Source organism: Hypomesus nipponensis, chromosome 4, assembly GCF_054491055.1.
Source record: "Hypomesus nipponensis isolate SF chromosome 4, ASM5449105v1, whole genome shotgun sequence".
NCBI lineage: Eukaryota > Metazoa > Chordata > Actinopteri > Osmeriformes > Osmeridae > Hypomesus > Hypomesus nipponensis.
This window is the reverse complement of record NC_140364.1, coordinates 14,097,861-14,111,797: the sequence shown is the minus strand read 5'-3', so window position 1 is coordinate 14,111,797 and position 13,937 is coordinate 14,097,861. Positions and strand designations below refer to the sequence as shown.

General features: G+C 45.7%; 2 protein-coding genes across 2 annotated transcripts; both read right to left on the bottom strand.

Moving 5' to 3' along the window:
• Window positions 1-114: 114 nt before the first annotated feature.
• LOC146295739 (glutathione S-transferase A-like) lies at window positions 115-3,747 on the bottom strand. Its single transcript, XM_084696837.1, has 6 exons — window positions 3,469-3,747; window positions 3,249-3,314; window positions 1,788-1,893; window positions 1,236-1,354; window positions 1,035-1,123; window positions 115-520 (listed from the first exon to the last, which is right to left on the bottom strand). The coding sequence occupies exons 1-6, from the start codon at window positions 3,634-3,636 to the stop codon at window positions 391-393; spliced, it is 678 nt and encodes a 225-aa protein (XP_084552963.1). The 5' UTR covers window positions 3,637-3,747; the 3' UTR covers window positions 115-390.
• A 1,202-nt stretch (window positions 3,748-4,949) lies between these two features.
• Window positions 4,950-13,554, bottom strand: LOC146295738 (uncharacterized). The gene is made up of 6 exons (XM_084695395.1): window positions 13,487-13,554; window positions 12,945-13,017; window positions 12,469-12,641; window positions 5,544-12,318; window positions 5,340-5,418; window positions 4,950-5,136 (listed from the first exon to the last, which is right to left on the bottom strand). The coding sequence occupies exons 1-6, from the start codon at window positions 13,531-13,533 to the stop codon at window positions 4,991-4,993; spliced, it is 7,293 nt and encodes a 2,430-aa protein (XP_084551521.1). The 5' UTR covers window positions 13,534-13,554; the 3' UTR covers window positions 4,950-4,990.
• Between the last annotated feature and the right edge of the window lie 383 nt (window positions 13,555-13,937).

Below are 13,937 nucleotides of genomic sequence, written 5' to 3'. Positions count from 1 at the left end.
GCCCCTGGGCAAGTGCCCAGTTATTTGAAGTTATTTGAGTTCAGGGAAAATAGGTATTTCCTGTTTGATACAAACACATGTCTGGAGAAAACCAAAGGAAGAGTCAGATTCATATTCTTGATGGAATTACTTTATTATTTAGTATTATAAAACAGCATTTTCAAACATAGTAAAGAGACAGTAGATATACTGTGATATAAAACTATATTTAAGTGCATTGGTGTCTCAGAGCTCATTGAAGGTTTGTGTATGAGTGTGTGTGTGTGTGGTGTGTTAGAGGTCCTTGAAGGTTTGTGTATGAGTGTGTGTGTGGTGTGTGTGTGTGTGAGTGTGTCAGAGCTCCTTGAAGGTTTGTGTATGAGTGTGTGTGTGTGTGTGTGTGTGTGTGTGTTAGAGGTCCTTGAGGGTGTCAGACCCAGGGCTCTCCAGCCAGTGTGGAGGCCAAGTGGCTTTAACACTGGGTCTTTCACTCATCAGGTCACTGTACTGACCCAGCCTGGGATACCGCTCTGCTGACAACCTGGAGAGGAGGATGGGGGAGAGGAGGAGGGGAGGATGGGGGAGAGGAGGAGGGGAGGATGGGGGAGAGGAGGATGGGGGAGAGGAGAGATGGGGGAGAGAAGGAGAGGAGGATGGGGGAGAGGAGAGATGGGGGAGAGGAGGGGAGGATGGGGGAGAGGAGAGATGGGGGAGAGGAGAGATGGGGGAGAGGAGGGGAGGATGGGGGAGAGGAGGATGGGGGAGAGGAGGATGGGGGAGAGGAGGATGGGGGAGAGGAGAGGGGGGAGAGGAGAGAAGGATGGGGGAGAGGAGAGATTGGGGAAAGAGAGGGGGGAGAGGAGAGCAGAGATGGGGGAGAGGAAAGGGGTTAACAGAGTAAAGGAAAGAGAAAATGGGGAGAAGAGAAAATAATGTAATCTCTCTGGTTTATCTATTCTTTCATGACTGTATTCATCACAAATACATTTATAAAATAGTTCACCTATCTTTCCATTAGTTCATTCCACCCTCCTCTGAAAAAGTGCTTTTCTTACCCAAAGCGAAAAGCATAGGCAATGACTGGAAAAACTGTGATATCAGCCAATGAGAAGTCTTTTCCTGACAGGTAAGATCCCGCCTCCATCTGGGGAGAATAGAGAAACATGCTGCATGTGTTTGTGTGTGTGAATGTGTGTGTGTGTGCGAATGCATGTGTAAAGACGTGTGTGAGTGTGAGAATGTGTGCGTGTGCCTACCTTCAGCATGTATCCCTCCCACAGCTTCAGCTCAGTGGCCAGAGCCTCTAAGTTCCTCTTCACAGCAGAGTCGAGTCTCTCTGCCTCGGGGACCTTGAGGTTGTAGTAAACAACGTCACCTGTGGAGGATCAACAACAACAAAACAGATGGTTTAACATGCAGAACTCTGAACTATAACAGGTTCTAGTCTCATGACTCCGGTCTGGGCAGCAGAACTGCAGGGCTGAGCCTTGCGAAGCATGTGATTCCTCGGGCATCAAACACGTGTCTGGAACAAAAGCTCTCAATGTTGTTTGTCTGAAATCTACACGCTGGGACATTCTCTGACAATGCTCGGAGGTCTGTATAGACTTGGTGTAAAGTTTCAGAGGTTTACGGACAACCGGGTAAAGGTGTGTTGTTGCCTAGGAACAGCACAGTTCTGGCAAGTTAGGTGCAGTCTCCAGGGGGGTTGAAACGACAGCTGGGTTAATTGAAAGACCAGTGTCCCAACAGTTTGAACCAGATGTAATTGATTGTTGTATTCTGTTTGATTTGTGAGTTTGCCTTACTTAATTTCTGGTGGAGAGTGAGACCCTCGAACATCCGCTGGTACATCAGGGCCTGTTCTGCTGCACCGTCTGGGACCAGTTTACGACCCTGAGACTTGAACTGGCTCTGTCAGGTGAAAGGAGGGGGAGAGATGGAGAGAGACGGGGGGGGGGGGGGAGATAGTAGGGGGATAAACAGAGGGAGAGATGGAGAGAGAGACGGGGGGGAGAGAGATAGTAGGGGGATAGACAGAGGGAGAGATGGAGAGAGAGACGGGGGGGGAAGATAGTAGGGGGATAGACAGGGGGAGAGATGGAGAGAGACGGGGGGGGAGAGAAAGATAGTAGGGCGATAGACAGGGGGAGAGATGGAGAGAGACGGGGGGGGGGAAAAGATAGTAGGGGGATAGACAGGGGGAGAGATGGAGAGAGAGACGGGGGGGGGGGAGAAAGATAGTAGGGGGATAGACAGGGGGAGAGATGGAGAGAGAGACGGGGGGGGGGGGGAGAAAGATAGTAGGGGGATAGACAGGGGGAGAGATGGAGAGAGAGACGGGGGGGGGGAGAAAGATAGTAGGGGGATAGACAGGGGGAGAGATGGAGAGAGAGACGGGGGGGGGGGGGAGAAAGATAGTAGGGGGATAGACAGAGGGAGAGAAGAGAGAGAGACGGGGGGGGGGGGAGAAAGATAGTAGGGGGATAGACAGAGGGAGAGATGGAGAGAGACGGGGGGGGGGGGAGAAAGATAGTAGGGGGATAGACAGGGGGAGAGATGGAGAGAGAGACGGGGGGGGGAGAGAAAGATAGTAGGGGGATAGACAGGGGGAGAGATGGAGAGAGACGGGGGGGAGAGAGATAGTAGGGGGATAGACAGGGGGAGAGATGGAGAGAGAGACGGGGGGGGAGAGAGATAGTAGGGGGATAGACAGAGGGAGAGATGGAGAGAGACGGGGGGGGGGGGGAGAAAGATAGTAGGGGGATAGACAGGGGGAGAGATGGAGAGAGAGACGGGGGGGGGAGAGAAAGATAGTAGGGGGATAGACAGGGGGAGAGATGGAGAGAGACGGGGGGGAGAGAGATAGTAGGGGGATAGACAGGGGGAGAGATGGAGAGAGACGGGGGGGAGAGAAAGATAGTAGGGGGATAGACAGAGGGAGAGAAGAGAGAGCGAGGAAGGGGAGCAGAGAAAAAAAGTGTGGGAGAATGGAAAAAGACAGAGAAAATTACCGTCACACCAGATCTAGGTCCTCAAGGCACACACTAAGGTACTGTTCAGGATTAAGGTGAAAAACTTAGAAGTGGTAAGCGAAGAGAAGTGGTAAATATGGTACAATTCTGCCATGTACTTGTGGTCTGACACACACACAAACAGTTTCTCCGTGTCTCTGCTGGGACACTTGTTAGCAAAACATTTAGCTTACCGTTGCAAACTGTTATGGAAAAGCAAGTGGTGATGAAGGCGTGATTGGAAACCCGTCTTACCTCCAGGTACATGCATGCTGCATAAGATTCATTCAACGTATTGTCTCCGTGTTTGAAAGCCGGCAGCTAGGAGAGAAAATATCTGTAGTAAGCATGACATGACAAAAAATGAAACACATATGATAACTAAACCTGATAATCATCTCACATGTTAATTAAATACGTTACCTATGCATGAGATCGTGTGACTTATTAATGCCATAAAACGACCGTAGCCTACCTGCCCTCTGGGATTAATGTCCAACACTTCTTGCGACCGGTGTTCCCCTTTTGCAAAAGACAACAGTTTTTGGTTGTAGCCTTGCAAGTTTTTCTCTTCCAAAGCGATCATGATTCGCCAGCACGGAGGGGAACCTGAGCCCCAAAGCAGAGTCATGCTCTTGGCCATATTTCCTCAGTTACAGCTCGGAGAAAGTCCGTGGTAATAGCGATAAAATGATGGTGAACAAGTAACCTACTCACGAGAGTGCAGAGGATGAACAGTTGACTTCCGGTTATATAACTCGATTTGGAGGCCGTCCACTATTTCTGGGCGGGTCTACCCAACAATGTTATCAAAATAACAAATAATCTTCTTTACGTATCCGTGGCGCCATCTACAAAGAGTAGTCAGCGGGTGCAGAACATTGTAAAAAAAATGCTGACTCATTGGCATCGACTGAATGACCATAAAAAAATGCTATGTAAGATGACTCATCATATTGTACATGACCCTTTAAACGATCTAATTCTCACCATGACAGTGCATACATATGGATACAACAATACACGTTATTATATCTATAACGTATCGTAAATTTGCCTCATTACTGCTGAGCTTTGTAGTTTTCTATGGAAGAATCCTGCACACAGCCTTCTCTCGCACCGAGCATTCTACATATCAGTGACAATACTAATCTGTCAACAGCTTTGCATCAGGCTTTCAGTAGTATAACATAAGAGTTAAAAAGGTGGTTATGAGGTTCATTTTCATTCATATAATCCATAATCATTCTCCATCTTCATAATTACAACAGTGTAATATTATTCCACTTCAATACGCCCAACTCGCTGTTTCAGCAGAGAGAACGGCCCGTAGGACTGAAACAGATCAGCCAAAAGGACACAAAATTCACGAGGCACGAAATCAGACACCAATCTGCACACACATCTCCCCAGGTAGTGGGATGTTAAACAAATGTTAAAGAAACATTTAATCAAGTTCCCGGATGAGCCCCCATGTTACAACTGGCACAAGGGTTGTAACGAAGAGGGAGACATAGGCACAACTAGAAGGTGTAGCAAGAGTACTTAATTAGCAAACCACAAGGTCTTACACAACATAACACAAAACGTAGCCTATCAGCCAACATTACTGAGTGTCAGGGTGTAAGCAGGTGTGTTGAGTGTTGTAAAGTGTAAAACAAAGACGAGGCTTCCTCAGTACAGCGGTCAGCTCAGGTATAAGGACCCCACCGCTTCCTGGAGCAGGTAACTTGAAGCCGAGACACACCAGGTGTGTCCTATTAGCCTTGAGGAGCTACCAACACCACGCCCACCAGTCCTGGGTAGCGCGGTCGCAGAAAGGGGGAGGGCCGTCACACCAACGATGTCTTAATTTGCCAAGTCAAGCGATCTACAACAGCTCTACGATATCTACAACAGAGCTATACCCATCCCCAAATGCATAAGCGGCACACAACATGATAGATGAATGCACATATTTTATTGATGCGGTGAAACAAGAGAACATGGGAAAGGTTCTAATTGGTGTTGTGGGATTCCACAGGACTGGACATGTCTGGGGACTTTACTGAATACACTCTCAAAAAGGGCCATGTCTTTGGCCTAGTGGAAATCGTAAAGGCATCAGACGAGGCTGCCATTTGTTTGATGTCAGCCTGGCACACTGGGACAAAGAGTAAAACTGTATTAGCACTGTGAATGATGAACAAAATCGCCATACTACACATTTGTATAAAACAATGAATGTGTTTTAGGGTTAAACTTGTACAATAATTAGTTTCTCAATATATAAATTACATTAATCTACAACTTGATTCTACATTGTTCATCTTGTGGGTGTCAGAGGCTGTAAACATAACTACATACTGTCACTATATGATGACGCAGGAACTGTCCTGTCCATCAACTCTGGGTCCTGCTGAAGACTGGGCACAATTTTGTTTCTCTGAAGAATGAAACCCAAACGCAAGACTCCATTTAACAACAAAATGGGTAAATAATACATCACAATCAGAAACTAATATAGCGCATCATAAAACAACTAACTATTACACAATGCTGATCCATTACCATTTTTCTCTTCTGGGAGAGTTTTGAGAAATAGGAGACTTTCTCTCCTGGCTTCAGCTGCTGGTTTGGAACCTGCTTTTTCCCGCCATCTTTACAGCTCAGAAGTGCAGCAGTCAGCAGCCCAACCAACGCTTGTCCAAACGTGGGATCCTCACTTGTCATCGCTCTCTGGAGAGCTTCACGGGTGCCAAACTCCCGTAGCAGGGCTTTCTTCACGTTCGACTCGATCTCCGTTAAGTTCATGTCCCGAAGGCAGGCTTCCATTTTCCCGAGCTGTGTCCCATCCCTACACCTATTCAAGATCTGCTCGGTCAAATCGGCGGCCATTTTGTTGAGAATGACCGCGGACTTAACAGATCGGCTGATCTTGGTGATGATTCTGACCACTAGGATATTTACTGTCGAACGTAGGCGTTCGTGGTTAGATGGAGGCATTGGTGGGAGTAAATGTTTTGGAGCCATGCTAGCGCTGTGACAGGGGTCATCAGACACCTTACTTGAGGAAGACAGATCGGTTTGACCACTTTTGATAGGATCCTTACACAGAGTCTCAGTGACATGTTGAGCCACCACTCTGGTGAACATAGAAACAATATCTTTGGATGCCTTAGAGCAAGCGTTCGGGCATGTTTGAGAACCTATTCCATCAGCTTTCTCTGAAGGAGAGAGGATGGATGATGGAGCAAGGAACATGGTGATCAGTTGCTTGAACATGTCCTTAAATGAGTTATCTGTGAATGTGTAGACAAGCTCCAAAAACGTTTCCCTGGACAGCTCCATGTTGTCGTCACCTGTTGTGGCTTCACGTGGCAGAAACATGTCCGATTTAGATCTGGACGGCTCTGGTGAGGTCTTGGGCATGTTGGCAAGCAAAAACTTACTGACCCCGTCCACTACACTGTCTGTGAAAGGCCGAAGAATCCCACAGGAGAGCAGGACTTTAAGGTTTCCCTCCACCTTAGCTGGATCTTCCCCAATGAGCAGCATCCTTTTCATGAGGCAGATGATGGAAGCCACGGCCGTGCTTAGCTCCGCAGACACCATCCCAATCCTGGGGCTCCCATCACTGGTACCTCTGGCAGTCTCTAACACAGCTTCCTCGACATCCAGATTCCTCTTTGAGGGACCTGCTGGGGTTTGGATGGATGTCGCTGAGGACATGGCGGATGAGGACAAGCTTTGGATTTCTTTGGTTGAGCTTCGGGCCTCGTTTGCCCTCTCGTGCGAGCTTGTACTGCTGGGATCTCGTCCCCGCTTCAGCCTGAGAGTCCTGTCTGAAGAGAGGGAGCTGGAGGACAAAGTGTAGTACAAGGATCTCACAGATGAGGGGTTGGTTGAGGTATTGCCAATCGTACCGTGGCTTCCCTCATCCACTGTGCCAACACTTTCATAGCTGCTGTTGTAGCTGGTTGTCAGGATATCAGAGGACGAATGGACGTGGGTGGTCGGAGTGGAATAGTTTCCTGTCGTTGACGATGACGAAACAAATGAAGAAGTGCTGGTGACCATCAGACAACCAGAGCTTCCGTTTCCACCCTGCTCAGTTTCAATCGAGTCAGGTTGATTTCTCCTGAAGCCGCGCCTGGTGTGTGGGCGGACAAAATTCTCATTTTTAAGTAGAGGTTTTGCCTCCTGTTGAACTTCCACTGCTGGTCTGAGTCGTTGGGAGATTAACTTGTCAATTAACGTGAGCCTAACTTTTTGATAGAAAGATGAAGCCGCAGATTGTATTTTATCCTTTGAGACTTTGCTTTCAGATGGAAGGTCTGATTTTCCCAAACTCTGTTGGTCTTCCACGCCACTGTGATGGGCAGGATCTAATACAATCTCAGAACACAAAGAAGGATTAGAGACAGACACCTGCTCCAGAAAGGATGGAGTTTCATCTATATATACGCCACCAACTGATGGCATATGGCATGATGTTTCATCTGAAGTAGACTTGATTAATTCTTCCATTAAATCATCAGATGCCTTTGAGTGGACACATGTAGAAATGTCTTCCTTTAAGCTGCTGTTGTAGAATTGCGCCTTTTCAGACACAACACTGGACGCAGATGAAAAATAATCTGTGACGCTTCGGAAAATATGACCGATTACAGGTTCCAAGCAATGCTGGAAGTCATTGGGTCCGTGTTCAGAATCGGTTGTGGAAGAACTCTTGGATGTTTCTTCCCGACAGGCCCCAAAGATGTCAAAGTCAGACCATTCAGAACTGTCAAAAAGGTTTTCTACGTCTTTGGCAACTGTTTCTACCATCCCAGAAACCACTGCACGGTGTGAGGTAGACCTGCTGGCCACCATGGGGACAACCTCTTGACCTTGCTGCTTGCGTAACAGATCTTGATGGCTAAGGCTATATGATGGAATGAGGACATCACTCACAGCAAGTGTGGCTTTGATCAAGACATCCTGAGACAGTTTAGGGGAAGGTTGTCTTGCTCGACCGAGGGAGGACTCTGTGATGTCATCACCGTCATTGGATGACACTTGAACAGTGGCTTCAACAGGAGCACATAGCAAATTTTGATGTGCCACATTCCTTTGCTGGTCGACACTCGTCTGAAGTCCCTTGGAGTGAAGCTTCATTTTGTCTGCCAACACATGAAGGAAGGTGTTGAAACCAACACTGGCTGCTCCCTGGCTTTTATGTTTATGTATGTCCTGGGTTGTGGAGTCCACAAAACTCTCCACAATGGTGAGGGCAACCAGTTCAGCTGCAGGAACAACATCCGGCTCTTTCTTCTTAACCAACTCCACCAACTCTACTGCAGACGGAGTCCACAAGGACAATCCCTGGACCTGTGCAGCTACAAAGACGTTGTGCTCTGAGGACATTTGAAATGTTTCAGCTGATGTAGGTTTGCATTCTTGTATAGTGTCCTCTGATGTGGTAGGTGGCAGATTTTCAAATCCTACTTTCTTTTCTTGGTCGACAGTCTTCTGAACTCCCTTGGAGGGATGCTTCATTTTGTCTGCCAACACATGAAGGAAGGTGTTAAAACGGCCAATGGTTGCTTTCTCGCTTTTGTCCTCATCTTTACGGATTTCTTTGGTGGTGGAATCCATTAAACTCTCCAATATGGCCACGGCAACCAGTTCAGCTGCTGGAATTGAGTCTGATTCTTTCTCCACGTCAGACCCCACCAATACGTCTGCAGAAGGAGTTAACGAAGGCAGGCCCTGCACTACTGCACCTACATCCTCAGAGAGTATGTGTAAAGTTGTTTCAGAGGAAGCTGGTGCTTCTGAAGACATGAAGAGAGCTTTTAACTTATCTTTAACACTTTGGAATATATTACTGATTGCAGGGTCAAGGCAATCTTGTGAGTCATCAGGTGCCAGTTGAGACTCAGCTGTGGAAGAATGCTTGATGGTCTTTTCCAGACAGGGCTCAAAGAGGTCAAAGCCAGACTTCTCAAGATTGTCAAAAATGATTTTTAGGTCTTTGGCAACAGTCTCCACCATCTCAGAAACCTCTGGATGTTGTGAAGTAGACTTGCTGGCTATATCTGATTGACCTTGCTCAGCCAATAACAGATCTTGTTGGATGGATGGTGGAATGAGGACATCACTCACAGCAAGTGTGGCCTTGATCAAGACATCCTGAGACAGTTTAGGAGAAGGTTGTCTTGCTATAACGAAGGAGGACACAGCCTTTTCACCACCTTTATTAGATGACTCTTGAATTTTGGAGTCAACAAAAGTATGTGAGAGATGTTCATGTGCAACTTTCTTTTCTTGGTCAACATCAACAGTGTTTTGAACTCCCTTGGTTAAATGCTTAATTTTGTCTGCCATCACATGAAGGAAAGTGTTGAAATTAAGCTTGGTTGCCCTCTGGCTTTCATCCTTATTTTCATGGATATCCTTGCTGGTAGAATCCACTAAACTCTCCACGATGGTAAGGGCAACCAGACTAGCTACTGGAAGTAGATCTGACTCATTCTCCTTTTCCAATTCCACCACTTCTTCTGCAGCAGGGGATGTAGAAGACAAGCTCTGGACCTCTGAATCTACATCCTTAGAGGATATGCGTGATGTTGTTTCAGTCAAAGCTGGATCCTCGGAAGGCCTGAAGAAAGCTTTTAGCTTGTCTTGTAGACTTTGGAATATATTACTGACTGCAGGGTCAAGGCTATCTCGCGAGTCTTCAGCTCCCAGTTGAGACTCAGCTGTGGAAGAATGCTTGGGTGTCTTTCCCAGACAGGGCTCAAAGAGGTCAAAGCCAGACTGCTCAAGACAGTCAAAAAGGTTTTCTAGATTTTTGGCAACTGTCTCCACCATCTCAGAAACCTCTGGATGTTGTGAAGCAGACTTACTGGCTATATCCGCTTGACTTTGCTCAGTCAATAACAGATCTTGTTGGCAATGGATGGATGGTGGAATGATGACATCACTCACAGCAAGTGTGGCCTTGATCAAGACATTCTGAGAGAGTTTAGGAGAAGGTTGTCTTGCTAGACTGAAGGAGGTTTCCGTTTGTTCACCACCTTTGTTAGATGACTGTTGAATGGTGGTGTCAACAAAAGTATGTGACAGATTTTTATGTGCAATTTTCTTTTCTTGGTCAACATCAACAGTGTTTTGAACACCCTCGGTTAAATGCTTAATTTTGTCTGCCATCAGATGAAGGAAGGTGTTGAAATGAAGCTTGGTTGCCCTCTGGCTTTCATCCTTATTTTCATGGATTTCCTTGCTGGTGGAATACACTAAACTCTCCACGATGGTAAGGGCAACCAGACTAGCTACTGGAAGTAGGTCTGACTCATTCTCCTTTTCCAATTCCACCACTTCTTCTGCAGTAGGGGATGTAGAAGACAAGCTCTGGACCTCTGAATCTACATCCTTAGAGGATATGCGTGATGTTGTTTCAGTCAAAGCTGGATCCTCGGAAGGCCTGAAGAAAGCTTTTAGCTTGTCTTGTAGACTTTGGAATATATTACTGACTGCAGGGTCAAGGCTATCTCGCGAGTCTTCAGCTCCCAGTTGAGACTCAGCTGTGGAAGAATGCTTGGGTGTCTTTCCCAGACAGGGCTCAAAGAGGTCAAAGCCAGACTGCTCAAGACTGTCAAAAAGGTTTTCTAGATTTTTAGCAACTGTCTCCACCATCTCAGAAACCTCTGGATGTTGTGAAGCAGACTTACTGGCTAGATCCGCTTGACTTTGCTCAGTCAATAACAGATCTTGTTGGCAATGGATGGATGATGGAATGAGGACATCACTCACAGCAAGTGTGGCGTTGATCAAGACATTCTGAGAGAGTTTAGGAGAAGGTTGTTTTGCTGGACTGAAGGAGGTTTCAGTTTTTTCATCACCATCATTGGATGACACTTGAACAGACTTCTCTGCTCCCTTGAGGCAATGCTTCATTTTTTCCGCCATCACATGAAGGAAAGTGTTGAAATGGGCATTGCTTTCTCTGTGGCTTTTGTTTTTATGTGTTTCCATGCTGGTGAAATCCATTAAACTCTCCACAATAGTCACAGCAACCAGTCCAGCAGCAGAAACTAAGGCCTCCTCCTCCTCGTCCAGCTCCACCAATTCTGCTGGCAGGCTCTGGATCTCTGCCGCCACGTCCTCTGACGACATGTGCAACATTTCAGATGATGCAGGGCGGACTTCACCAGAGCTTACGTGGACATACAGGCTATATCGGTCAGAGTCTGAGCCAGCACCAGACAGCGGTGAGTCAGAACTCGTGCTGAGTTTTTTACGGAGAGCCAATGCTTCAAGTCTCGTTTCTAACATGTGTTCGTCAACTGCAAATGGTGGAGATTTCGATTTTTGTTTCTCAGGTGTGATTGTGGCTCGTGCTTTGGTTGCACTGAACAAAACGTTCAGCTTGTCTTCCACGTTTTTGAAGATGTTACCGATTGCAGATTCAAGCCTCTCTTGGAAGTTATCTTGTTGTAGTTGAGACTCTGCTGTGAAAGAATTTCTGGGTGTCTGAGGCAGAGAGTTGTCAAATATGCCAAAGCCAGACTCAAGACTATCACAAGGGCTTTCTTGGTCTTTGGGAACTGTCTCCACCATCTCAGAGGATTCAGCTTTCTCATCACCTTCATTGGATGACTCTTCAAAGGTGGCATCAACAGTAGTGTGTGCCTGATTTCTCTGTACTATGTTTTCTTGATTCACAGTCTTCTTATCTCTCTTGGAGAAAAGTTTCATTTTCTCTGACATCTGATGAAAGAAGGTGTTGGAACGGGCACTGCTTTCTCTTTGGCTTGCTTCCTTGTTTGCCTTGTGGGAGGAATCCACAAAACTCTCCAAGATTTTCAGAGCAACTTTTACAATGGAAGGGACTACGTCGGACTCTGTCTCCTCCAACGCCGTCCTTGTTTCTGTTGCAAAGTTTGTTAAGGACAATCCCAGACTATCCGCAGAGGCCTGCCATCGTGTGTCAAATAGGTTTATCGAGGCTGTTGCAAGTAACTGCCCAGGTCCGTCTGCGGTAGTGGATGGTAATTCAAGCCAAGTGGGTCCTTGACAAAAAATCTGTTGCTTGATGTACTTGGAAAGGGCAGCATTGATCTTCTGGTGGATGAGGTTAACAATCTTTCTGACCTGCTCAACTGAGACACCCTTGAAAAGAGGCTCCACTGATTGCATTTTGATCATGCTTTCTCGGACCTCTTCAAAAATCCTGTCCTCTGATATGTCAAAGAGTTCCTCCAGAGGCTTTGCCTCAGCTTGGATGCACAATCCTTCCCTCTGAGAACTGTGAGAAAGCTCAGACCGAGTCTTGGCAACTTCAAGAGAGGAAACCGATCTACAAAGAAACACAAACTGTAAAATTACTGTACAATTCATCATCGCACTTCATAGAACCAATCAAATAAAAGATGATCTTATGAGTCTCATGCATGGTCAGACAAGGGAGTAATGACGTCTGCTATACCTCAAAAGACGAAACACTTACGTTTTGGATGGGTAAGGCGTGGGTAAGCGTAAACTGATCTTTGTTTCAGCCCTCCGAGTCGACACCGATGGAGTGGTGGATTCAAAATGGATGCTTCTAGACTGGGTGCAGGTGTTCTGCATGTCCCTGTCCAAGCGTCTCTTTCCATCCTTCAGAGGACTGCCCGAGAGCATCTGATTCAGGAGAAAAGAACTCTGTGTTAACTTCCAGTTACAGCACAAGCAAACCTGTTGGTTGATATCACCAATAGACTATCCTGTATGTGTTAAGTTTTGGGTTGTTCAATGCAACACTTGTCAAGTAACTTTGGATACATGACCTCTGTGCTTGAACTTAAACATTTAACTAAACTCTTTGTATAACTGTGTATTTGTTAGATGACACCTTCTAGGCCATTACTGTTTAACTACCATGATATACTTGTATATTAGCTACAGTAAGTACAGTATGGTTGGCCTAAGTGCACTCTCTCTCACCATTTCTTTGTTTGGTCCAACAAGGGCCAGATTGGGGACAAGTTCAACAGCTGGTTTAGGAGTCTTCTGTATCCTGCACACAATATACAACCAAAGCTACATTTACAACACATTTCTGGTACATGTATTTGTCTTTCTGTACATCATTTCAGTGTCATTTCTGTGCAGCTTGTTTTGATATACTGTTGTGTGTAGTTTGTGTAGAACAGTAATTTGAATGTTTTCCTCTAATGTTCTCTTTGGGGGAAAATAAAGTACACCTGTCTTTCTAGAAGAGTCAGAATCAGAATGGGATTCATTTGCCATGAAAGTTTGCACAGACAAGGAATTTGCTTTGGCAGGAAGTTGCATACAATAAACATATAGGAACCTTACATTTAAATATGTGGTCTATCTATACTAAGTGTACATCAATGTGTGTACTAGCAATACTATTAGAATTAAAATAAAATATACAATAAAATAAAACATAAGTTGCCTTATCTTGTTTGTCTCAACATATTTATATTTGTGCTTGTCTGTCATTATGTCTGAACTCATACTTGGCTTCATGGGGGTCCACAGGATCTGAGTCCTGCCTTTTTTCCATCTCATTTATGGCTTTACATGCATATCTCGATGAGACCCAAATGAATAACATGAAAGAGAATGTATATATTTTGGCGTGAACCCAAATTGAATTCATCATCTTTTTAATCATCTTTTTTCACCTGGCATTTTATAAAATCAACGTTTCAAAACCGATTCGTTTTGAAAAACAAAGCACAGCTAGTTTCAGAATGTTCATAGTAATTTTGGATTATGGCATACTGACATAATGTATTATTTTACCAGTCAATATAATTGTAAATCAGAATAAATAACGAAGATAATGAGTGGTCTTACCTTGTCTGGGATGACTGAACGTTGTTCACCCGCAGACTGGAGCACACACGATGCGTTATGAATAGTTGGGTAGAATGTGACACGGCGCGTCATAATGCTAAACAGACC

Bases quoted from the DNA above. Each gene is read 5' to 3' on its own strand.
- LOC146295738 (XM_084695395.1), bottom strand. From the start codon at position 13,533: ATGGAAAAAAGGCAGGACTCAGATCCTGTGGACCCCCATGAAGCCAA. The intron at 5,419-5,543 runs GTAATGGATCAG...TTCATTCTTCAG, and splicing joins TCTCCCAGAAGAGAAAAATG to AGAAACAAAATTGTGCCCAG. The intron at 5,137-5,339 runs GTATGTAGTTAT...TCTTTGTCCCAG, and splicing joins TGCGTCATCATATAGTGACA to TGTGCCAGGCTGACATCAAA.
- LOC146295739 (XM_084696837.1), bottom strand. From the start codon at position 3,636: ATGGCCAAGAGCATGACTCTGCTTTGGGGCTCAGGTTCCCCTCCGTGC. The intron at 1,894-3,248 runs GTAAGACGGGTT...TTCACCTGACAG, and splicing joins CAGCATGCATGTACCTGGAG to AGCCAGTTCAAGTCTCAGGG. The intron at 1,124-1,235 runs GTAGGCACACGC...TATTCTCCCCAG, and splicing joins GGGAGGGATACATGCTGAAG to ATGGAGGCGGGATCTTACCT.